General features: G+C 39.7%; 1 protein-coding gene across 1 annotated transcript in view; it reads right to left on the reverse strand.

Annotated features, from left to right (window-relative positions):
• Nucleotides 1–25595, reverse strand: part of DNAH9 (dynein axonemal heavy chain 9) — a 377489-nt gene that overhangs the window by 304761 nt on the left and 47133 nt on the right. The window contains exons 12-17 of the mRNA XM_030799425.1: nt 24185–24311; nt 20064–20319; nt 18377–18618; nt 6105–6240; nt 1826–2022; nt 1292–1716 (exon numbers count right to left, since the gene is read on the reverse strand). Of these exons, the coding sequence (XP_030655285.1) occupies nt 1292–1716; nt 1826–2022; nt 6105–6240; nt 18377–18618; nt 20064–20319; nt 24185–24311 (1383 nt within the window). The remainder of the gene's footprint in view (nt 1–1291; nt 1717–1825; nt 2023–6104; nt 6241–18376; nt 18619–20063; nt 20320–24184; nt 24312–25595) is intronic.

Below are 25595 nucleotides of genomic sequence, written 5' to 3' on the forward strand. Positions count from 1 at the left end.
TCTTGCCTCTGAGTTCCTCAGAGAAGAAAAACTTTCATGAATGTGGAAGAATACACAGGAAGCCCTATTTAAAACATCCCCAGTCAGATGCAGTCGCTCACACCTGTAATCCCAGCACTTTGGGAGGTCGAGGCAGCTGGATCACCTGAGGTCAGGAGTTCGAGACCAGCCTGACCAACATGGAGAAACCCTGTCTCTACTAAAAGTACAAAATTACCCAGGTGTGGTGGCACATGCCTGTAAACCCAGCTACTCAGGACGCTGAGGTAGGAGAATCTCTTGAACCCAAGAGGCAGAGGTTGTGGTGAGCAGAGATAGTGCCATTGCACTCTAGCCTAGGCAAAAAGAGCAAAACTGCATCTCAAAAAAAAAAAAAAAATCCCTACAAAGCATTCTTGGGGTTTCCTAGGGTGGTTGAACATCATCCTTGGAAAATCTCTCAAAGTTTATTTGTAGATAGATAAAATCCTCGATGCTACCATTTTTTTTCTGCCTATGGCTCCAGATCATGGAGCAAGGCAGTGGCAGCATTAAGCAAAACCAGCACTAAACTGAGGAGGGGCTCAGGTTGGCCTCCCTGCAGTGTCATCCAGCACTCCAAAGGGTGATCACTGTGCAGAGGGACTGGTGGTCCCCAATGGGATTCTGAGATGGGGGATGAGATTCTAATTGTGGTGGGTCTCTGGGGACCAGGCCAAGGTAAAGTGACCGGGCGACTGTTGACTACATGGATTATTCATTCAGAGGATGATGCTCTGGCTTAGAGAGCCTAGCGCTGGGCTAGGTGGTCTAGGTCACAGTAGGGCAGACAGAATTTCATATCCAGCCTGTTGCACGGTGAGAATGGCACAGACAGGCAGTCAGGAGCACAGGGTTTTAGTGACGTCCACATTGCCCAGCTGGATAATCTGAGACAAGAAGTAAGAGGTAGAAGGAAAACAAAGAGGCGCATTAGACCCCCTCTGCTTCCCAAGCTTAAAGAGATTGCATGGAGCTGTGAAGGGAGCTTGGATCTGCTATTATTGACTCTAATATTCCTTACCACTTAACCACCTGCCTTTCACACACTGGACGTCAAACAGAAAAGAAAACAAAGAGGCGTTATCTGGTGAACAAAGAAAAGGGCAGGACTTAAGTTACCATGGTGTCCAAAAGCCTAGAACCTATAACCAGCTGTCTTAATTTTTAATTTAACCAACATACCCATGGGGAAAAAATATAAAAAACGGTTAAAAACATGGTGTTCCTCGCAGCCTAGCATGCTGGAAGAAAGTGAAAACAACTATTGTACCTGTGAGTGACGTGGTCCACAAGATGCTGTTTGAACAGGAGGCTCCACCTCTTAATAATATTCAGCAGAGATGCCTTAAAGGGTCGAATATCAATTTTCATCCAGCTGTCAAACACCTTGATGGGCTCCAGCCTGCACACCTCTTCATAGAGCGTTTCATAGGAGTCAATTTGCACTTTAAACTGAGAAAGGAGGGGAGGGTTCTCTGGGATGCCATCTTCCACATGGTCTTCAATTTCCTCCGGAGTGAGGATGTGCCCATACAGCAGAAACTGAGCCAGAACCTCCTTCTGGTCCTCCACATAGAGATACGAATACTGGCTGAAGGTGCTCCGATAGCCACAGCAGAGGCCCATCATTCTCTGGACTCTCTCCATGAGCGTGCGCCGCATGTTTGCCAAATCTGGCATGCCGTCCAGGTCGACCTGGGGAAGCGAGACAACGGTAGGCAGGTTACACCAGTGCGTGGCAGGAAGTTTGAGATTCGGCTGGAGGGGACACAGTTGGAGGGCAGGATGGCTGCAGCTCCAGTACCTGATAGTGAGGAGAGCCGTTCTGTGGGGAAAGCCGTGGCACCAGAGATGATATCCTGAAAATGCTGGTGACGAGACCCTCGACAATGTCATAGAAACCCCCCTTCACTCCAGACTCCAGAGATGGATAGAAAACTAGCTCTGGGATGGCTAGACTCAGTTGTGCTTCAAATATTGGGGTAAGTCCTGCCTTACACTCTGAAAAACACGGAAAACAAGCAAACAAAACAAAGAGTGGATAAAATGGACAAAGTAGAGGACTATTTTAAAAGCATCCAGAGCAATGCTTTTCTTCAGATAAGCTGCTAGACTGTAGGGAAACGGAAATGTAAAATTTATTTACATCCCATACAATGTGAGGGTGATAGTCTTGCAGTGCTTCTCAACGGCGGAACCACTGACATTTGAATAGGCCAATTCTGGTGCAGGGCTCTCCTGGGTACTGCAGGATGTTTACTTTCCTTGTCTTCGTGGAGCACATCCTAGTGACGGATCAGCCCAAGCCACTCCCCTTCCACATTCTCAAATGCCTCCTGGGGGACAGTCCAGCCTCTGATTGAGAAGAGATTGATTTTTTTTTTTTTTTTTTTTTGAGATGCAGTCTGGCTCTGTCACCCAGGCTGGAGTACAGTGGCACAATCTTGGCTCACTGCAACCTCCACCTCCCAGGTTCAAGCGATTCTTCTGCCACAGCCTCCCGAGTAGCTGGGACTACAGGCGCGTGCCACCATGCCTGGCTAATTTTTGTATTTTTAGTAGAGACGGGGTGTCACCATATTGGCCAGGGTGGTCTCAAACTCCTGTCCTCGTGATTCGCCTGCCTCGGCCTCCCAAAGTGCTAGGATTACAGGCATGAGCCACTGTGCCCAGCCGAGAAGAGGTTGATTTTTCAAAGCCCGTTTCTTGGAAGCAGATGATTTCTTCCTAGGCACAAACCATGCAATTCCACTGATCGCTCTAGGTGAATAGGGGCAGGCTTGTCAATGATGTTCAGACACAAACTACAAAGAGAAATTACAATTCTGCCTATTCTGCTCCGTATCCTTTTCTAAGACATAATTTATTGCTGTGGTCCTGTACTGATAAAAATTTTAAAAACAGTATGAATAACAAATCCCTGATTACTTACTAGGTCAACTTGCCTTGCTAAATTTAAATCAAAATACAACACAGAGCGAGATGTTCCAGGAACAAGATATATGCTTAAAGTTTTTATCAATAACCACTTATTTTTATATGACTTTTCAATTGTAGTTATATTTAGGAGCCTGTTATGGGCTGAATATTGTGGGTGGCAGAGACTATTCACTGAAATCCATTGTTGTCTTCTTCCCTTGAAATAGAGTAATAACTGGAATTTGACCAGATTTCCCAGCCCTGCTTGCAGACAGGTGTGGCAATGAAATTTCCTCACCAGTGGATGTAAGACAACATGATGGTGCCACTTGTGGGCTGGGACTCTTGAGACTGCAGGTGATCCTTCTCTGTACTCAGTCTCTTTCTCCTCTACCAGACTAGAGCCTGGACATGGCATTGAGTCAGCTCAACCCCAGAAATGAAGATAAGGCCCTGAAGAATGGTGGAGCCACAGGACAGAAAGAGCCTGCCCACCAAACTGGAACACTCACCTTCAACTCTTGGTTTCAAGGGTAGACTTCTCTGTCCTTCAAACCATATTGTTGATGGAGTTTTTGTTACCACAGCTTAGCCATTCACCTTAAGTAAAATACTGCAGTATACTCAAAATACATAAGAATAGGGCCTTGCCTTCGGAACTGGAGGGATGACAAATTCTCATTAATGGACTCAGGAGAGTCCCAATATTTAACTAAGGGAACACAAGATTGGACTCAGGGGAGTCCCAATATTTAACTTAAGGGAATACAAGTTTACCAATAACAAAGTAATTATACTACTATGAGTTTATAAAATGGTATAGTTTATAAAAACTACTCTAAGTTTATAAAATAGTATAGCTTATAAAATCACCTATAATTTGCTTTATATATGTATTCATGACATATTCTGCATTAATATACATATTATGTACTTATAAATTAATAGATAAAGTTGCATATAGTTTACAGAATTCAAAAGACTTGACAGAATGTTTTGACTATATGAGATTTTTGTCCCATATGTTGACATGGGACTGTAATCTCTACATTGGATGTAATGCCAATGTAATTATCATCCAAAGCAGATTGTCCTGGTTCCACAATCTTGGTGCATGTAAATCATTTTACTAGGTAAGAGGAGGAGGGATATTTCTCTATGGAGTGGGAAGCATATAACCTATGCAGGGTTTGGGTTGAGAGATGACAGGGAGACCATCCCAAACCTTGGGAATGCCCTCAACGTCACAGAAGCCCCTGCTCTGCTCTAGACTCCAAAGGTCAAAGAAGTCTACTCCCCTCCAGGTTAACAGTCCAAGGTGAGTGTTCCAGTTTGGTGGACAGGTTCCTTCCATCCTGTGGCTCTACCATTTTCCAGGGCCTTATCCTCGTTTATTGTGGGTTTGACCAGACAAAATGGTAAGGTGGACCTAGGATGAAAAAGCCACCCAACTGAGCCACTGCAAGGTGTCACCATGATTTTCTTCTCAAAGGCCCCTTTAGGCTCCTTTACTTCCCCTTAGATAACCAGTGCCTTTTAAATTTTATCTATAGTGCTTCAGATCAGGCAGCTGATAAATTTGGCTCCTGCCCATTCAAAGGAGAATTCGAAGGGCCTCTATATTGTGAAGAAAATGTGTTCCCCTGTCCTCCTATTTCCATAAAGCAAAGGAAACTTTGGTCATCTTGGAGAAAGACTGCCATCTCTTCTCTCCATGCCCTGGTCCCACTCTGTCCTTCCCACAAGTGGACAAATGGCACATCAAACAGCCCAGATCAGGAGAACCAGAGAGCCATCGGTCAAGGATGAAGTCATTTAGGCACCTTTTCTAGTACACTGCCTGCATCCAATTATGGCTGGGGTGTCTTCCTAGATTCTCTAGGGAGGGCTTAGTGATGAAGCCCCCTGAACCTCCAGCATTAGAGGAGGCTTGGTCAGTTCACTAAGGTGAACACCACCAGTGCTGGTCCGTAAGAGCCAGTTGTCCAGACTTGGTGCCCGTGTTCCATGCCCCATTGGCTTGTTGCTCCCAGGCTCCAGAAGATGATCTCTTACCTTGCTAACTATGCTGGATTTCCTGAGTCCTGTTGTTGATTTCCTTAGTTTGGAGCACCCCTGTATCCTGCAAGCAAAGACCAAGCCTCACACCTCAGCCATTCTACCTATCAAGATCATGGGGGTGGCCATTGGGGCTACACTCAATGCTGGGCCTTGCTTCCTTCTGGATTCTCAACCTAGGTGTCTGCATGCAGTCTCTTTTATGGGCTGGATATCTGGACACTGGCCTTGGACTATTTATTTTACATCAGTATTTCATTTCGATCCTAGAGTTCTTAAAAACTCTCATCTTACTTCCATCCTCTAGCTTCAAACTATTTACCTCTGCCTTTCCATTTTGACAAATCCTTCTATAGGTTCTTTGCTAAGCAACTCAGAATCTGCCAGAATGTGAAGGTTTAATTCAACTTTTAGTCCTGAATTCTTCTGCACTGTCCATCTCATCATTTACTAGCCAAGGTTAGCCCTTTCTGTATCTTTCACTCTGTACACCCTACCCCAGTTTGTCTACTATAAATTCAAAGCCTTTAACCATTTTTTAAAAGCTTCAAAGAATGCCCATTGTGTTCTACACATTTATTTTTCTTTTGAAAATTACCTCCTCCCCTACTTCTTGTGTGACTGTCACTCAGAAAAACTTATGCTTCTTCCATTTTACCTGGCGGACACAATCTCCTTGTGTTTTCAAAAGGCTACAGAGATAAAGTACATGAAGCTTGAAGGCACAGAATGTCCCCCACCCATTGCCATAAGTCAAGCTTGGATGAAGCCTTCTGCCTTCATTACTAACAGTGCTTCCTGCTTCTTAACTTGGTCACTCCTCTTTACTGAAGCTTGATTTAGAGTGAATTCACTTTTATGCTTTTGCTATGTGCATCACTATCTTACAGCCTGGTTTATTATCTAATTTTAAGCGTCAGAAATCTTTTGTCTTTGAACAATTTAGAATTTCGATACCTTTTCTATTTTCCTGTGCATCATTCACAAAAGGTCTACAACGTTTTGGGAAAAGTCACAGAGCACTCAGCTGCTCTTCAATATAATTCAACAAATGTAACTGTCGTTATCTTTCCAATAATAACCCACATCCATAAGCCGGTAAGTACCAGTATTTTCCAGAAGATACTTGAGGGAGCACTCAATGGCAAGAAAGAATCCATTCAGCAACATATTGTCAACAGAGTTAACATAAGCCTTCCAGGTATTGGAGGTTGGGTCTGCTGAAAATAGACCCAGGTTTTCCTATAAAAGGAAGAAGAAAGGATATAAACCTTGTTTAATAGCATGAAAGAATTGGTGTAATCAACAGTCAAAATAACAACACATGGAGAAAAAAAAACTCTCTTGTGGAGAATTTGCAGTTACATGTGTATCGAATCCACTCTGCCTAACGAGTATTACCACTGATTGAAAGGAAGGCAAAGTTAGTCCATGACAGTAATATAGGGGGCAACCTGTCCCTGAGGAAGGAGGAGGGGGTTGGCCCAGCTTCTCAGAAGCAATGCTGATGGATGCAATGTGTTTGCTTCCTAAGTGCTGGTTGATATACTGTGGAGAAAGTTGCATCAGGGCAGAAGTGAGGGTAGGCAGAAGAAGGAATTCTAAGGGTAGACAGTATTAAGATTCAAGGTTTAATAAAAATTTCAGGTTCAAAGAAGCAAAGCATTTTCTGGTTAATTCTTAGAAATGAGCTGAAATGTTTTGCAGTTGGCATTCAATCCTACTTAGTGATTTAGAAAATGCACACAAATAAATAAAAAATGTTTCTCTTTCTCTCACTCTCTCTCTTTCTCCCCCCTCCTTCCTCCCCACCTTCTCTTTTACATGACACACTCTTGACCTACTGGCGTCCAAACATCACCATGGTAACAAGGTTTGGGCTTCAAGGAAAGGAAGCCTAAATGCTCAGCAATGCCAAGTACAGACATCCCATTTACTCTTTGTCATTTGCAGTATTAACACTTTTTACAGCAACTTTCCAGTTATCTAATATCTTCAGAAAAAGCAGGAACTAACTTGCAGAAGTAACTTTTCTAGATGACTCATATTTACCTCTTCAGGATGTATTGCCATGTTATAAATCTCCCTGGATTTAAACAATCTCATGATCCTGCTTTTAGGTAATACAACTCTACAATTTTTAAGATGCAATACCTACACCTTTCTTTCCTAAGTAGACTTAAGATGTTCTTCATGACTTAAAGTCCATCATCATGCAAATCACAACACAGTGACAAGACAGAGTTGCTCTCAGGTAGTAAGATGCATATGCTTGTTTGCTTCAACATTAACCACTTCTAGTGCTTATGACTGCTTTGTATAATTTTTCTATCTTCTCTTACTGTCAAGCTATCAATATAATATCTATATCTTTCACCTTTGTTTACTGCCTCAAATCTATTGTGGTCTAAGAAACAAACGTGTTGGAATTTTCTATGACGTAGGAAGAAATAGTTCAGGTTTCTGATTTTAACCACAACAGCAGAGAGTGAGATTGTACTTGCTCTTCTTCTGCAAACACAGAACTGATTATAATAAAATAATTAATTGCTTTGGGTAACTGGATAACAGACAGAACAAGAATGTGATCCTTGAAAGAAGGGACATACTCAAGGTGAGCCTCACCACCACCTGGCTTTCTACCCAAAGGCCCTTTTCAAATTATGGCATAGGTTAGTGGAGCTTAGTTACAGCATTCCTGCTGATAGGCAGAGAAGACAGAATCTGGAGTTTGGTGCTGCTGTGGTGGCTGGGTCCTCTTGAGTCTGACTGAGGAATCAGCTATATATGTTTAGAGCAAGGCTCTGTAAGACCAGTAAAGAATAGTTGCAGAGGGCTGTAAGCTGAGTGGAAATTATGTAGGCCATATAGTGTTGGAATATGTTAGGGTTCTATCAGAAATAATGAAGCAAACTTGCGGATAACCCAGGAATTCAGTTGAGACCCTGGAAACACCGTAAGTTAGAGCTGCTCGATTCCAGAGTAAGTCCTCTTTAGACCCTTAAAAAGTGAGCCTCAACAGGATCAAGGTGATCCATCAGCAAATTAGTGGCCTGCCAAAACAAAAATCAAAATCTTTAAAGGAAAAAAATCCGGATTCTCAAGAGGCATTCAAGTGGCCTCCAACATGTCTAGCACGTAATAAAAAAATTACTAGACATACAAAGAAGCAGAAAAATGTGCCATTTAACCAGGAGAGAAAATAGTCACTAAAAACAGATTCAGAAAATAATCTGGGTAGGTCTCTGATTTCATAGTTGTCATACTAACCCTAGAAAGCCTACTCATTAAACCTATTTTATGTGAGAGAAAATTAAACTTCTGTCTCATTAAGAGAAAAGAAATAGACTCAGAAAATAACATAGATATTGAAATTAGCAGATAAGACTATCATAATTTCACAAAATTTAGTGAAAAAGAGTTTAAAGAAACTTACAAACTCCAAGCATGAAGAACACAATGAAAACCAGCTTAGGAATATTATCACTGTGCTGAAAAAATATCAAAGATTAAAAAAGAATCTAGTAAAATCAGCCTGAGATTAAATAATATATTATATATAGAGAAACAAAGATTCAAATTATGACTGGCTTCTTATAAGAAACATTGGAGGGTAGGAGATAATAACTTCCAAAAGAAAAGCAAAACTATAAACTATAAACACTATGAAACTGCCCTTTAAAACTGTCCTTTAAAAACAAGGATGAGGCTGGGCGTAGTGGCTCACGCTTGTAATCCCAGCACTTTGGGAGGCCGAGGCGGGCGGATCACGAGGTCAGGAGATCAAGACCATGGTGAAACCCCATCTCTACTAAAAAAAATATAAAAAATTAGCCGGGCGTGGTGGTGGACACCTGTAATCCCAGCTACTCAGAGAGGCTGAGGCAGGAGAATGGCGTGAACCCAGGAGGAGGAGCTTGCAGTGAGCTGAGATCACGCCACTGCACTCCAGCACTCCAGCCTGGGTGACAGAGGGAGACTCCGTCTCAAAAACAAACAAACAAACAAACAAACAAACATGAAATAAGGACATTTTTAGATAAACAAAGACTGAGAGAATATGTCATAAGCAGACCTGTACTTGAAGAAATAGTAAATAAATTTCTTCAGGCTGAAGAGAAATAATCCCAGATAGTAATTTATATCTATAAAAGGGAATAACAAGCCTGAAGATGATGAGTATGTGAGTAAATATAAAACACTGTAAATATTTTTTCTTAAATTTTAAAAGTAAAAACTATAACATTGCATTGTGGGGCTCAATATGCATATTAATAAATACCATATACTTTACTATTTATATATTATGTGCGTGCATATATACAAATATCTCGCACAACAGCAGTACAAAAAACAGGTGAGAGCCTAAATTACACCACATTTTTGCATGGTTTCTGTAGGAAAAGTCTAAGTAGATTGTGATAAGCTGAAGAGGCATACTGAAACCTAGAACAACCACTAGAATTGTAATACAACAAGGTAAAGCCGAAATGCCAATTGAGAAATTAAAATAGAATACTAAAAAATATACAATTACCCAACAAGCAGGTGGCAATGGAAGAGCAGAGGAACAAGAAAGCAATGAAGCAAATAGAAAACAAAAAGCAAAATTTAGTAGAGCTAAATTCAACCATACAAAGACTTACATTAAATGTAAACAGTCTATGCATTCCAATTAATAGGCAGAGTTGTTAGACTTAAAGAAGTAAATTTGTATTATATGCCGACTATAAAGACAAGAAATTTCAATCCAAGAAACAAATAGGTTGAAGTTAAATTGGTAGGAAAAGATGCAAAATACAAACAGTAAGAATAATGAATCAGAAAGGAAAGGCTGTATTATTATCAGAAAAAAATAGACTTCAAAACAAGAGGGTATTATTAGAAATAAAAAGGGAATTTCAAAATGATAAAATGGTCAATCAGGAAGTTGTAATAATTATAAATGTGATAAAATGTTACACATTTATAATAATTATAAATGTGATAAAATGTTACACATTTATAATAATTATAAATGTGAAATTCATAGCTATTATAAGAGAACTTAACAGAACTTCAAACACATGACAAAAAAAATTTAACAGAACTAAAATTGATATAGACAAATCCAAAATTGTAACTGGAGATTTTAACACCCTACCTTCAATAATTGATAGAACAAATAGCCTGCAAAAGATCATAACAATGCTATCAATTGCTTTGAACTAATTCATATTTATAGAACACTACCCCCAACAAAAGAAGAATAAACATTATTGTCAAGTCTCCAAGGAACACTCAGTAAGACAGACCATATTCGGGGTCATGAAACAAGTCTCAGCAAATTCCCGAAGACTGAAAGCTTACAGAGTATCTTCTCTGAGCACAATAGAATTAAATTAGATATCAATTTTTAAAGATATCCAGAGAAGCTCTGAATATATGGAAATTAAACAACAAACTTCAAAGTGACCATTGAGTAAAAGAAGTTATAACAAGAGCTGGGCATGGTAGCTCACACCTGTAATCTCAGCACTTTGGGAGGTCAAGGCGGGTGGATCATTTGAGGTCAGGAGTTCCAGACCAGCCTGGCCAACAGGGCAAAACCTCATCTCTCCTAAAAATACAAAAATTAGCTGGGTGTGGTGGCACATCCTTATAATCCCAGCCATTTGGGAGGCTGAAGTGCAAGAATTGCTTGAACCTGGGAAGCAGAGGTTGCAGTAAGTCAAGACAGTACCTCTGCACGCCAGCCTAGGGGACACAGCAAGACTCTCAAAAAAAAAAAAAAAAAAGAAACATTTAAAACTGAATAATAATGCAAATGAGGTAGATCAAATTTGTAGAATGAAACTAAAGCACTACTAAAAGGGTAACTAGTATCACCATCAGCCCATATTCGAGAGAAAGCCTTAAAATCAAGACCCTAAGTTTATACCCTAAAGAGGCTAAAAACAGATAAACAACTAACCCTAAAATAACTTGAATGAAATAATAAAAAACATAAATTAATAAACTAGAAAATAGATGAAGAGAGAAAATTAGCAAAATCAAAATTTGGTTCTTTGAAAATATTTATAAAATTAAGGAAAAGAAAAAATCTCTAGCAAAACTGACGAAGAAAAACAAGTCACAAATTGCCAATATTAGGAATAAAAAAGGATGCAGCACTACAGATCCCATAGACACATAATGTTGGGGTGATTAGACCCAACACCAGGTCATGGGGGCTACGAAGTCCGGCAGAGTCAAAGGAATGAGATAAGACAAGAGTACACAGGGTGGGTCCAGGGGGCCAACGCCAGTTTGGAGGCTGTGAAGGCCCTGAGCTCTGGGAGCCCACACTATTTATTGGTAATCAAACAAAGAAGCAGGTGGTGAGGAAGTGCGGATGTAGGCGTAGACAGATGAGGATAGAAAGGTAGCGGTGCATCAAGCGTAGCTGTGACGGTTTAGCATATGCTCTGCTACTTGAGATAAGGGAGAACAGGTTCTTCTAATTCAAGATACAATGACTTTATGATCTTGGGAGAGCAAGGAGCAAGGGGCCAGTGAGTCTGGACACATTCCAGAGCCTACAAGAGGTTTTATGCCCTGAACCCTGGGTTCTCTTCCAGCCACAAGGGGTTTTATGCCCTGGGCTTAGATTGTAGTGTGGCAGGGCAGCCTTCCACCCTTTGGCACAGAGCTTGGTGTTCCATAGGCCACAAGGGTTTTAGACCCTGGACACAGGACATGTTCCAAGACTCTTTTACATTATGTCAGACAAGCAAGCCATGCCTCAGCTCTTCTGCCAACACATAATGATAATAAGAAATAATTATGAACAATTTTTTTTGCCAGTAAGTTTTATAACTTAGATAAAATGAAAACGTTTGTTGAAAAAAAAAAAAAAACAACTTGCCAAAACTAATAAAGGTGTTAACGCAAAAAATCTAAATAGTCTTTCATCTATCTAAGAAATAATTATCAAACACTTTCCCCAAAAGAAACATCTATGTCTAGAAGTATTCCCTGGTGAATTCTATCACACATTTAAGGTTGAGTCAAGACCAACCTTCCGCAAACTTTTTCAGAAAATAAAAGAGGAAATACTTCCCAACTCATTTTATAAGGCTAGCATAATCTTAACACCAAAACAAGAACATCAAAAGAAAATAAAAGTAGAAGATAAATGTCATTCTTAAACACATGTACAAAAATCTTTTAAAATTATCAAAGCAAATTCTATAATACATGAAAAGATTAATATGACATGACCGAGTGCATTTATCTCAGAAATGCAAAGTTGGGTTTAACATTGAAAAAAAAAAAGAGAACAATGTGCCCATTAACAGAAAAAAGGAATAAAATTATATAACCACCTCAGGAGATGCAGAGAAATCATATGATAAAATTCGATGTTTAATCATGATGAAATTCTTTTAGCCAACTAGGAATAAAAGGGGTCTTCCTGTGTCTGATAAAGAACATCCAAAAAACCCTACAGCTAAAAATTTAATGGTGAATTACCAAATGTGTCTCCATATAATTGGAAATGAGGCGAGCATTTCTACTCTCACCACTTCAATGTTATACTGAAGGTTCTAGCCAGAGCAATAAGGCCAAAAAGAAAAAAATAAAGACATAAAAAATTGGAAATAAAGAGGTAATATTGTGTCTATTTGCATATTTACAAATGACTTATTTACATAGATCATCATCCTAAATTTACAAAGCAATTACTACATCTAATAAATTTAGAAAGATCACAGGATATCAAAATGTAAAAATCAATGATGCTTTTATACACTACCTGATAGTAATTGGAAAATAAAATTAATATAACAATTCCATTTATTGTAGAACTGCAAACATAAAAAACTTAGTGCTAGATTTAATGGAAAATGTGTGAGCCTTCTACACTAAAACTACAAAGCATTGCAGAGAAAAATTAGAGACTTAACTAAGTGAAGAGATATGCTGTGTTCATGAATTGCTATATTCAATATTGTTAAGGTCTTTATTTTCCTCAAATTAATCTACAGATTCAATGTAATCTCAATCAAAATCACATCTAGCTTTTTTCCGCCTAGAAATTGGCAGGCTGAATCTAAAACTTATGTGGATATGTAAAGAACTTATACTAGTCAAAGTGACCTTGAAAAGGAAAAACTAAATTGCAGGACATATAGAACCTGATTTTCAGACTTACTAATAATCAATTTTCTCTTGATCAATAATCAAGAACAAGTGGCATTGGTATTTTCTACCACATATATTTTATATTAATATTTTACACAATTAATCGATTTTCAACAAAGGTGCCAAAAAATTCAAAAGGGAAAGTTATTTTTAACAGTATGGGAACAATCAGATGTTAATATGGAAAACAATGAACTCAACTCCTGTAACCTCCTAAACAAAAATTAATTCAAGATAGATAATACTCCTGAATAAAAAAGTTAAAACTATAAAGCTTCTAAAAGAAAAAAAAAAGAATATCTTTGCAATCTTTGGAGTAGATAGTTTCCTTAGGACTCAAAAGTACTAACCACAAGAGGAAAAAAGGGAAATCACACTACATGAAAATTTAAAACTATTTATCATCAAAATATATCAATAAGAAAATAAGTAAACCACCAATTTGGAGAAGATATTCACAATACACATATCTGTCAAAAGATGTGTAACCAGAGGCTGTAAAGGATTCCTAGAACTACAAACAATCCAATTTAAAATGAGAAAAACACTTAGATACTTTATAGAATTCATATAATTGGCCAATCAGCATATGAAAAAAATATTCAAAAGTATAAATCTTCAGGGAAAGACAAATTAAAATTTCAGTGAGATACCAAAACACACTGACTAAAATGGTAAAAATTTAAAAGACCCACAACATAAACTCACAATTTGGTGACGAGGTAGAGCAACTGAAGTTTATTAGCCTGCCACTGGGAGTATAAATTACACAATCACTTTTGGAAACTGCTGGGCTATTACTTACAAACATTAAACATATGCCTACTGATGACCCTGCAATTCTCAAGAGAAATGAAAACATATGTCCATGGAATAACTTATATCAGACTGTACATACAAGCTTTATTTATAATAGTCTGAAACTAGAAATAACTCAAAGACCATCATTAGGAGACTGGATGAACGAATTCTGTTATATTCATACAATGGAATTCTACCAATAAAAAGAATTAGACTCGAAATAAATGCAACAATATGGATAAATCTCAATAACACTAGGCTAAGTTTTAAAAAAGGCAGACACAAAAGAGAACATGCTATGTAATTCCATTTATAGGAAAAGACAAATCTACTCTATATTGACAAAAAGCTGATCAGTGATTGAGGCTGGCAGGAGAATGGGGATGTATTGACTGGAAAGAGGGACAGGTGAACTTTCTTAGGGTGATGGCAAATGTTTTGTATTGTGGTGGTTACCTGAGTGTATACATTTGTAAAAGCTCACCGAGCTCTATGTATACTTTTTGTCTGTACATTGTACTGCGTGCATATTAGACTACAACTTTAATAAATGAATAACCAACTGTACCCAAATATCCAACAGTGGGATGAGTTAGTCAAATCCTGGTGCATCCACACAATTAAACATTATGCATGATATCATAGAAGATAATTAGTGACATAGACAGTTATTGGGTACACTGTTTTAAAAATCTAGTTAAAGCAAATCAGCAAGAAAAGAACAAACAATCCCATCAAAAAGTGGGCTAAAGATGCGAATAGACAATTCTCAAAAGAAGATAAACAAATGGCCAACAAATATATGAAAAAATCCTCAATATCACTAATGATCAGGGAAATGCAAATCAAAACCACAATGCAATACCACTTTACTCCTGCATGAATGGCCATAACCAAACAAAAAAAAATAGATGTTGGTGTGGATGTGATGAAAAGGGAACACTTTCACACTGCTGATGGGAATGTAAACTAGCACAACCGCTATGAAAAACAGTGTGGAGATTCCTGAAAGAACTAAAAGTAGAACTACCATTTGATCCAGCAGTCCCACTACTGGGTATCTACCTGGAGGAAAAGAAGTCATCATATGAAAAAGATATTTGCACAGGCCCGTTTATAGCAGTACAATTTGCAATTGCAAAAATATGGAACCAGCCCAAATGCCCATCAATCAAAAAGTGGATAAAGAAATTGTGATATCTATATGTGTGTGTGTGTGTCTGTCTGTCTGTCTATCTATCTATCTATCTATCTATCTATCTATCTATCTATCTATCCATCCATCCATCCATCCCACCCTTTCCTCTGAGTCCCCAAAGTCCATTGTATCATTCTTTTTTTTTTTTTTTGAGACTGGGTCTCGCTCTGTCACCCAGGCTGGAGTGCAGTGGCGCAATCTCGGCTTACTGCAAGCTCCGCCTCCCGGGTTCACGCCATTCTCCTGCCTCAGCCTCTCCAAGTAGCTGGGACTACAGGAGCCCGCCACCATGCCCGGCTGATTTTTTGTATTTTTAGTAGAGACGGGGTTTCACCGTGCTCGATCTCCTGACCTCGTGATCCACCCGCCTCGGCCTCCCAAAGTGCTGGGATTACAAGCGTGAGCCACCACGCCCAGCCCACTGTATCATGCCTTTGCCTCCTCATAGTTTAGCTCCCACTTATGAGTGAGAACACACAATGTTTGGTTTTCCATTCCTGAGTTACTTCACTTAGAATAATGGTCTCCAATTCCATCCAGGTTGCTGCAAATGCCATTATCTCATTCTTTTTCATGGCAGAGTAGCATTCCATGGTGTGTGTGTGTGTGTGTGTGTGTGTGTATGTATATACATGGTGTGTGTGTGTGTGTGTGTATATGTATATACATGGTGTGTGTGTGTGTGTATATGTATATACATGGTGTGTGTGTGTGTGTATATGTATATACATGGTGTGTGTGTGTGTATATGTATACACATGGTGTGTGTGTGTATATGTATATACATGGTGTGTGTGTGTGTGTATATGTATATACATGGTGTGTGTGTGTGTGTATATGTATATACATGGTGTGTGTGTGTGTATATGTATACACATGGTGTGTGTGTGTATATGTATATACATGGTGTGTGTGTGTGTATATGTATATACATGGTGTGTGTGTGTGTGTGTATATACATGGGGACTGTAGCTCTGCATTTATCCAATATATTACACAACCTCCAGGGTAGTCATAAAGGTCCCTTAGGTCAAATACAAAACTTAGTAATTAGGCCTTAAATAATGTTTGTCTTTTGATAATTTAAATATTTTTAGACAAAAACCACTGAACAGAAGCTCCACGAACAGAAGAAATTTTTCTTTTATCTAGTTGTGTGTGTATACACACACACACACACACACCATGGAATGCTACTCAGCCATGAAAAGGAATGAGATAATGGCACTTGCAGCAACCTGGATGGAATTGGAGACCATTATTCTAAGTGAAGTAACTCAGGAATGAAAAACCAAACATTGTGTGTTCTCACTCGTAAGTGGGAGCTAAACTATGAGGAGGCAAAGGCATAAGAAGGATACAATGGGCTTTGGGGACTCAGAGGAAAGGGTAGGAGGTGGGTGAGGGTAAAAGATTACACATTGGGTACAGTGTACACTGCTCAGGTGATGGGTGCCTATGTACCAATTAGCAGAAAAAGATAAAAATTTCTTCTGTTTGTGGAGCTTCTGTTCAGTGGTTTTTGTCTAAAAATATTTAAATTATCAAAAGGCAAACATTATTTAAGGCCTAATTACTGAGTTTTGTATTTGACCTGAGGGACCTTTATGACTACCCTGGAGGTTGTGTAATATATTGGATAAATGCAGAGCTACAGTCAGACAGCTCTGCCTCCTATTAACTGGGCAGCTACAGACAATTAATTTAGCCTGTTTGTGCCTTCGTTTCCTTATCAATAAAATGATAATGAACATATCTGATTTTCATGAGAATTACATGAAATGGACAGTGCTTAGGACAGTGCCTGGCACTGCATGGTAGTGTATGGTAGATACTAGATAAATATCAACTACTATTATTGTGTTATAATAAGAATTATTATTAAAGTGTCTGAACTTTTAGAGACTTTTGTGATAAGTATTTTGGCTTGTGGCCATTTTTGGTTATTTCCTGGTTGACCCCTGGATAATTGAAATGTTACAATATGTACTTTTTTCTAGGTCACTGTGCTTGTCTCACTGATTTTGCAATTTAATTATCTGAATTTTTTCCTCATTCTGACTTTCAAGAGCATGGATTTGAGCATTTGTCATCACATAGATAGGTGACAGATCAATAGATAGATACATAGACGATAGATGGATGATAGATTTTAAACTTTCAAAATCTTAAGTAATTTCTTTTTTTGCCTAATGGTTTTCTTCTACCTCAAAGCAGGGACTATATCTTACATTTTCTTGGTATTCGATATAGTGCCCAGGACAGCTATGGAAATACAGCTGATGGATGGATGGGTGAATGAGTGGATGAATGAACAGTTGGATGAAAGAAAGATTAACGAAAAGCGGATGCCTGGGTTCTACAACAGCTACTGATTTACTGGATGTGGGGACAGAAGGGGTTAAAAATTAAATCAACTTGAGGGACTCTTCAACTTGAGGGGCTCTTTACTCTCAAAGACAAAATTGGGATAATTATCTTAATTCTGGTAATCATTAGTGCTTAAGGCTCAACATTTTTATTGTGCTTCAAACCACAGAAAATCCACAGATAACAACTGTGATTCACTTGTGACTTTCCACAGGAGTCAACTTGTCAGACATGGCCCTATAGCTACTTGGGTAGGGCTGGAGCTGGTGGCCATTTATAATCCTTTCCCATTGTTCACAAGGAAGCTTCAGTCTTTGATGATGGGACATAAAGTTTCCCTGACCACTAATGCAGGGCAGAGCTTTACAGCAGGAAGTGTAGCACTCTGCATTTTTTCCTCTAATCACACACAGTTATGGATACCATGGTAGTCTTTCATTTCTTTAGGCTCTACGGAGCTGGGTTATAAGGATGATGCTGGAGGACCACACTATGTTGTATCAGCAAGCTGGGAAGGGGTGGTTAGTGCAGTGGATAATTTGGGATTCTGCCCTTGTCATCATCTTCTGTTCCCTTGGGGGTAGGTGTGAGACCGAAGTCATGTGACAATTAAGTGTTGTCACCATGAAGATAGTAATAATTTCAACACATTGATACCAAAATGCAACTTTTCATTTGCCCAATCTATTAGATTTAGTCTTTTGCTATCAGCCTAAACTTCTATCCTTGACTTCAGAAGACACTGCACTTATTGATTGTCCTAATCACTTGGTGCATCCAAACGCACTTTTTGATGCTTTCCCTAAACTCGTAGTATGTGCGCCTGAGTGGCTGGGTTATTACCTGAACAAGGGCGTGGATCTTGTGGCCAGATTCCTTGATGAGATTGTAATATTTTTCCATTCGATCATGCTGATCATCCAGAGAAAGAAGGGATTCCCTTTTTCCATCTTTTCTCTTAAACATTGGAGCCACCCATGTTTTCATGATGTTTTGGATCTCTTCCACATTGTCTTTAGTTTTCTGAATTCTTTGTTCAATATCATGAATACTACTGGTGATTTGAGTGACATAATCGCAAATGCCTGCTCCCCAAAAGAAAGAGAATTAATTGAAATAGCCTGCAGTGGCATAGCTAAAGGGCTAGTTGCTATGAAAGACAGGGATTTAATACTTGCGAGTGTTATAAGACTTTTCTACACAAGTCACTTCATTATCATCAGAATATTCTCCCTCCTAATTGTATTAAAAAGCCAACCCTGGCCAGGTGCGGTGGTTCACACCTGTAATCCCAGCACTTTCGGAGGCCGAGGCGGGCGGATCACAAGGTGAGGATATCGAGACCATCCTGGCTAACACAGTGAAACCCCGTCTCTACTAAAAATACAAAAAATTAGCCAGGCGCGGTGGCAGGCGCCTGTAGTCCCAGCTACTCAGGAGGCTAAGGCAGGAACCCGGGAAGCAGAGCTTGCAGTGGGCTGAGATTGTGCCACTGCACTCCAGCCTGGGCAACAGAGCGAGACTCTGTCTCCCAAAAAAAAAAAAAAAAAAAAAAAAAAAGCCAACCCTTACCATGATCCTGATTACAGAGGAAGAGAAAGAGGTAACGCTTACTTACCAAGCACACAAAAGTTGGTACAGCTGCTAGGGAATACAATTTTATATCCAAACACCAGTGAAACTTGATAACCTTATTTGGGTTAATCTTTCTTTTAATGTTTTAAGCACTTTCATCATGTTAAATTTTGAAAATGTCTTTTCCTCTTGTATATGAAATAAAGTTCTAACTTGTTTAATATGGCATTCTAAGACTTTCATGAATCAACTGTAATCTTTTTTTTTTAAACTTTAACCCTTCTGAGGACCCTAATTTGAATTAATCTCCCTCTCCTGTGATTCCCTCCTGTGATTCCGTCCTGTGAATCCCTTTCCTGTTATTCATCACACTTTATTTTTAACTCTATGATGGCTTTTCATGAAAGTCATCATATGGCTCCGTATAACTATGTTGTATATCTGTCTGTTGTCCCTACTAAATGTGAGCTCTTTGAGGGTAGAGACCATGTCCCATACACCTCAAATCTCTCTAATTTGTCACACAGTACCCTGCACATGTTAATCAGCCAGTGAAAGTGTATTGAATTGAGAGATACGAGAGAAGTCAATGCATACTGCTTTAAGATGCTTACAATCTAGTTAAGAAAATTAAATAACAAAGATAATATAGTAAGAGCTGTCACTCATGGAGCACCCAATATATGCTGGAGACTGTAGGAGATCTTATGCAACCTCTGAGCCTCCCAACGTGCATGGCAGCAAGGTTTTCTAAATTTATCAACTATAGCCATAGAAAAGGAAAAAAGGAATACCAACCTTCTTGCCTTCTCTGCTTGGATATGTGTCAAAGGAGAAGACAGACTTATGTTTCAACCCCAAATAAGATTACCAGGGAATAACTGGAGGTTCTATGATCTTTATTAGATCCTTGAATCTCTATGTTTTTGTCAGACTTCAGATGGTGCCCTGTTACCTTCTGTTTTCCAGTTCAAAGTCTCCTCTGCTGCTCTGAGGCGGAGATCAATATTTTGCAGCTCTTCCTCCACTAATGGAAATTCCACCTCCAGCAGAGTTTTAATAACCTTGTTGTACCAATTTGCCATCAACTCTAAATTAGCCACAAGCTGCCGATAGAAATCCCTGGAGGAGAACATGGCTGCTGCTGTCTCAGGGATGTGTTTCATCTCTCTGGGTTCAAGATAGCTCATTTCTTTCAGCACTGAAATCAGCTGGAGAAAAGAAGCAACACAAGTGTCTGTCGTTCAGTGATAATAAATAATCTGCAGCATTGGTCAAGGACTGGACAATCCCAGGAGGCCCAAAGATGTTCTGGGTCTCTTCTTAAGTTCTGCTCCTATCAGTTTCTTAAATCTAGTCTTAGAAAAGGAAAATCAAGTATCAGGCAGAAGGAAGATGTCTCAGAAAGAAACAAGGCTCCTAAATCTGTTAATCATAAAGAAGAAGAAAACCTGAGAATAGAGACAAGCGCGATAGCAGGGGAGGGCTCTGCCTTCTGTGCTTTGGACAATGTGGCTGCGGAAATGATGGGCTCGTGCTGGCCCAGCCAGTTCCCATCCAAGGATGGTGGTCTAAAGGAGGAGAATCATCTGGCCTGGGTTACCAACATTCATGAGAAGCCTCAAGTTCACACTTCTGGCATTCTCTCCAAATGAAACAGTCACAGCGAGACACTGGCAGGATTGAAAGGAGGTGCCCATAATAAAACTTTACTTATTCAATATCTAAATTTGAATATCCCACAACTTCTGTAACCCTTTGCTGGCATTTCCTTGTGTCTTAACATGCTAGGGGTTCAGGAAATGGAACTCATCCAGGCTGCAGTGAACTTCTGTGAGGTCCCAAATTCAGCAGCAACTGAAGAAGTGAGAAGCCAAGGAGAAAGATTTGTCCAATCAAACAACAGGGTTTCCAGGCACCCTCTTCTTCATCCTTCCTTATTTATTGATGTTTCTATCTGAACCCATGAGGACTGATGGGCATAGGTACAGGTGATGAAACAGATGGCCCCAGGTTCTCCCTATCTCTCCATCATATAAAGACACCTGGCTCCTAGCTCTCCTTCCAGTACTCTGGGTCAATTCTTTATTGCTAGTGGGCAAACCCTACTCAGCATTCAGACAAATGCTAACCATTTTGTGGGGAAATGGAGTCAGTCTTCTAGTTTTCTTAGAAGTAAGCTCAAGATAGATATTAATAATTTAACTGTAAAAAGTGAAAAGAAAATAATTAAAAGAAAAGATCTGGGGCTATTAATAGAATAGGGAAGTAGACAAAGTAATTCCAAACATAAAACTACAAAATAAAACATAAAAATTTTTGCGCATAAAATATCAACATAAAATGGCCAACATATTTGGCCATTTAAACTGGCAAAATTTTTGGAGCAGATTTCTTAGTATCTGTCATATATTTCCTAAGTATTGTAACAAATTCACAGGAAGAGAGGGTACTTCCACTAGCAAATGGGCAAAGGACATGAACAAGCAATTCAAAGAAGAATAAATATACATGAGTAATGAACACATGATAAAAATTCAAATTTACTAGTAATCAAATAAATGCAAATTGAACAACATTGAGATTTTTTCTTTTAGTTCAACAGTCTGGAAACTATTTGAAGAAATGAACAGTATCTTGTTGGCGGGAAAATGACTGAGTTCCATCTTTCTAAAGAATGAGTTGATAATATACATGAAAAGTCTCAAAATGTGAATGCCCGTTAGCCCAGAAATTCCATTTCTGGACTTTTATCCTAATCAAGAATGCATACAATAAAAACTAGGGATATTTGTTGTAGCATTATTTATATCATGCTTTATCCAATTTAAGATGTCACCAGTTGTAAGACTCACTATTATTTTATATGCTACAAAAGAAAAAAGAAAAACATGCAGTCAAACTACAAACATGCCAATTTCAGAGATATAAATATGTAAAAAGATGCCTCCTAGAATCAATGAAATAGACTGATGAAACTGTAAAATAATGTAAATGCCCAACAATAAGACATTTAAAATAATTTAAATGATTTATATAAATTTGAAAAAATTAACCTGTACTATTCTTATCCTGTCCCAAGAGGCGCAAATTTCTGATCATGTCCCTCTAGACTAATAAGATAAGTGTGTTACTGTTCATTTTTTTTTTTTTTTTTGAGACAGAGTTTCGCTCTTGTTGCCTAGGCTGGAGCGCAATGGCGCAATCTCAGCTCACCACAACCTCCACCTCCTAGGTTCAAGCAATTCTCCTGCCTCAGCCTCCTGAGTAGCTGGGATTACAGGCATGCGCCACCACGCCTGGCTAATTTTTTGTATTTTTAGTAGAGATGGGGTTTCTCCATGTCGGTCAGGCTCATCTTGAACTCCTGACCTCAGGTAATCCTCTCGCCTCGGCTTCCCAAAGTCCTGGGATTATAGGCATGAGCCACCACGCTCGGCCCTGTTCATTCTTAATAGCCCAGCTTTGGCCACATTGCTTGAAGTTGTATGTCAAGGGGTGATCATGTTCTTCTTTGACTTGTGAAGCTTGTAGTTGTCCCCCATCAACTCACATTATAGTTTAGGTATTAATATTTATCCCTACCCCCCTTTTTCTTCTTTCCTCCCTCCTTTCCCTTCTATGGCCTGCAAACATCTATAAAGTATGCCCTACGTGTTATACACATTAAGGCAGATAAGGTCCTTGTCCTTGGAGTATGCAGAGGCTGGTCCATCTTCAATACATGACCAAGTGTGGTTATATACCAAGGACTTAATTACTATATAGTAGTATATCTTATACCAAGGACTTATCTCAAGGGCTTAATTACTATATTACAACATGGAGACTGTGGCCTACTTGGTAATCCAGATATTCATCTCTTTAGGCATTTAATATTCAATATTGCTCACAGTGAATGCCAATGAAATTGATCCAAGGAGTTCAGTAAGTTAAACAGACTCACGTCTTGCCAAAGTGAAGACATAAATTCTCTATATTCCTTGTTGACTTTGATTGCAGAGGAGGAAGCAATGTTCTACTTAAATTGCAATTTTCTTGAAAGACACCAATATGCCATCAGCTTGGTTTTCGGCTCAGTCTATAGTGCATTCCTGGAGCATATGCCATCAAGGCAGATGTAGGTGACTGCTTTTAGCAGTTTTTTTCAACCTGAGTAATATTATTTTTGATACCAACTAAACTTTAGTTATCATTTTTCTTCAGCATTAAACTTTCTGTGGCTGCTACAGTCCCCACTGGTCTTCCATCCTTCTGATCATCTAAAACAGTTTCTCAACCTCAGCACTATTCACATTTTTGGACAAGTAACTCTGTTGTGGTACACAGTCTTGTGCATTGCAGGAAGTTTAGCAGCATCCCTGGTATCTCTCCACTAAATGCCATTGGCACTCCTGCCTAGTTTGACAAACAAAAATGTTCCCAGGAGGACAAAATCACCACCAGTTGAGAATCACTAATCTAGAGTCTTATTTCCAAAGCCACTCCTCTGGGATTTACCATATGCCATCTAGTGAAGATAAAATTTTGCAAGTTCAGGTTGTGACCCCCAGCTAGACCGTGGGTTCCTTGAGGGCAGGAGCCAAGTCTTATATGCACTTGGTTGGCCCTCCAGCATCTAGTCAATGGCCTTCAGACACGGTAAGTATTCAAGGTAGGCCCAGTGGGCTATGTTTGTTACTAAATGATTGGTGATCTTTTGTAGTATTTCCTGTTGTGCAAAATCAAAGCAAATATATTGAGCAACCGTAGTGAAAAATGTGAACATGGACAACTTAATAAAACACTACACCCCAGGATTCATCCCAAAAAATAAATCCAGGGTACAAATTATTTTGAGCATCTTTTGCATGTTCTTATAAAAAGTCTTTATGCTGGGAGGCTGAGGCAGGAGAATCACTTGAACCTGGGAGGCAGGGGTTGTAGTGAGCTGAGATCACGCCACTGCACTCCAGCCTGGGTGACAAGAGTGAAACTACGTCTCAAAAAAAAAAAAAGTCTTTACGCCTTTGAAATCAGCAGAGTTCAAAGAAACTCTTCAGGCACCCAAAAGAGAGCTACTCTCAGCCGACTGACCTGTGGGTTAAAGTTGACAGTGATCTCCTTTGTCTCTGGGTCACGTTTCAGAAGTGGTTGGGAAAGATGGTACTGTGATTTCTCTGATACTGTCCGGCACCAATCCTCATAAAGTCTTGTCTCATACCTGCAAGGGTCAGAGACAACAGCCACCTCATAAGCCCACTCCCAGCTCCCCAGTGCCTGGTCATGATCTGTAACATAAATTGAAGATACTGTCAGCTTCTGCGAGAACCACAAATTTCTCCTTCTTTCCTTCCTTCCTTCCTTCCTTCCTTCCTTCCTTCCTTCCTTCCTTCCTTCCTTCTTTCCTTCCTTCCTCCCTCCCTCCCTCCCTCCCTTCCTCCCTTCCTCCCTTCACCCCTTCCTTTTTTGAGACAGAGTTTCGCTCTTGTTGCCCATGCTGGAGTGCAATGGTGCGATCTCGGCTCACTGCAACCTCCGCCTCCTGGGTTCAAGCAATTCTCCTGCCTCAGCCTCCCGAGTAGCTGGGATTACAGGCATGCGCCACCATGCCCAGCTAATTTTGTATTTTTAATAGAAATGGGGTTTCTCTGTGTTGTTCAGGCTGGTCTCGAACTCCCGACCTCAGGTTATCTGCCCATCTCGGCCTCCTAAAGTGCTGGGATTACACACTTGAGCCACCGCGCCCGGCCGTAACCACAGATTTCTAAAGGTAGCATCGCTTAAATCAGAGAAGAGGAGAAAGACCCCATGAGATCTTTTGAGGGGATAAGGAAGTTGTGATTAGTCTCAGTAAATGTTGGAAGAAGTTACTGGGGAAGATTTGCTCTCACACTAATCTTTATGTAGCTCATGGATGTTCATCATTCAGTCATGACACACTGACCAAGCACCTACCATGTGCTGGACTTCGGGGATACAAATGATGAATGAGTACCTGACAGTAAAGGCAGTTAATGGTGGGGATCACAGGCCAACAGATCACCCTGACACAGTGCAGCAACTGCAATCCTAAAGAAATGTATAGCTGTAATCCCAGCAACTTTAGGAGGCCGAGGCAAGTGGATCACCTGAGGTTGGGAGTTCGAGACCAGCCTGACCAACATGGAGAAACCCCTCTCTACTCAAAATACAAAAAAAAATTAGCCAGGCACGGTGGCTCACACCTGTAATCCCAGCACTTTGGGAGGCCGAGGCGGGCAGATCACGAGGTCAGGAGATCGAGACAATCCTGGCTAACACGGTAAAACCCTGTCTCTACGAAAAATACAAAAAATTAGCTGAGTGTGGTGGTGGGCACCTGTAGTCCCAGCTACTCGGGATGCTGAGGCAGAAGAATGGCGTGAACCCGGGAGGCGGAGCTTGCAGTGAGCCGAGATTGCGCCACTGCACTCCAACCTGGGCGACAGAGCGAGACTCCATCTCAAAAAAAAAAAAAAAAAAAAAA

Source organism: Nomascus leucogenys, chromosome 19 (genome assembly GCF_006542625.1).
Source record: "Nomascus leucogenys isolate Asia chromosome 19, Asia_NLE_v1, whole genome shotgun sequence".
Lineage (NCBI taxonomy): Eukaryota > Metazoa > Chordata > Mammalia > Primates > Hylobatidae > Nomascus > Nomascus leucogenys.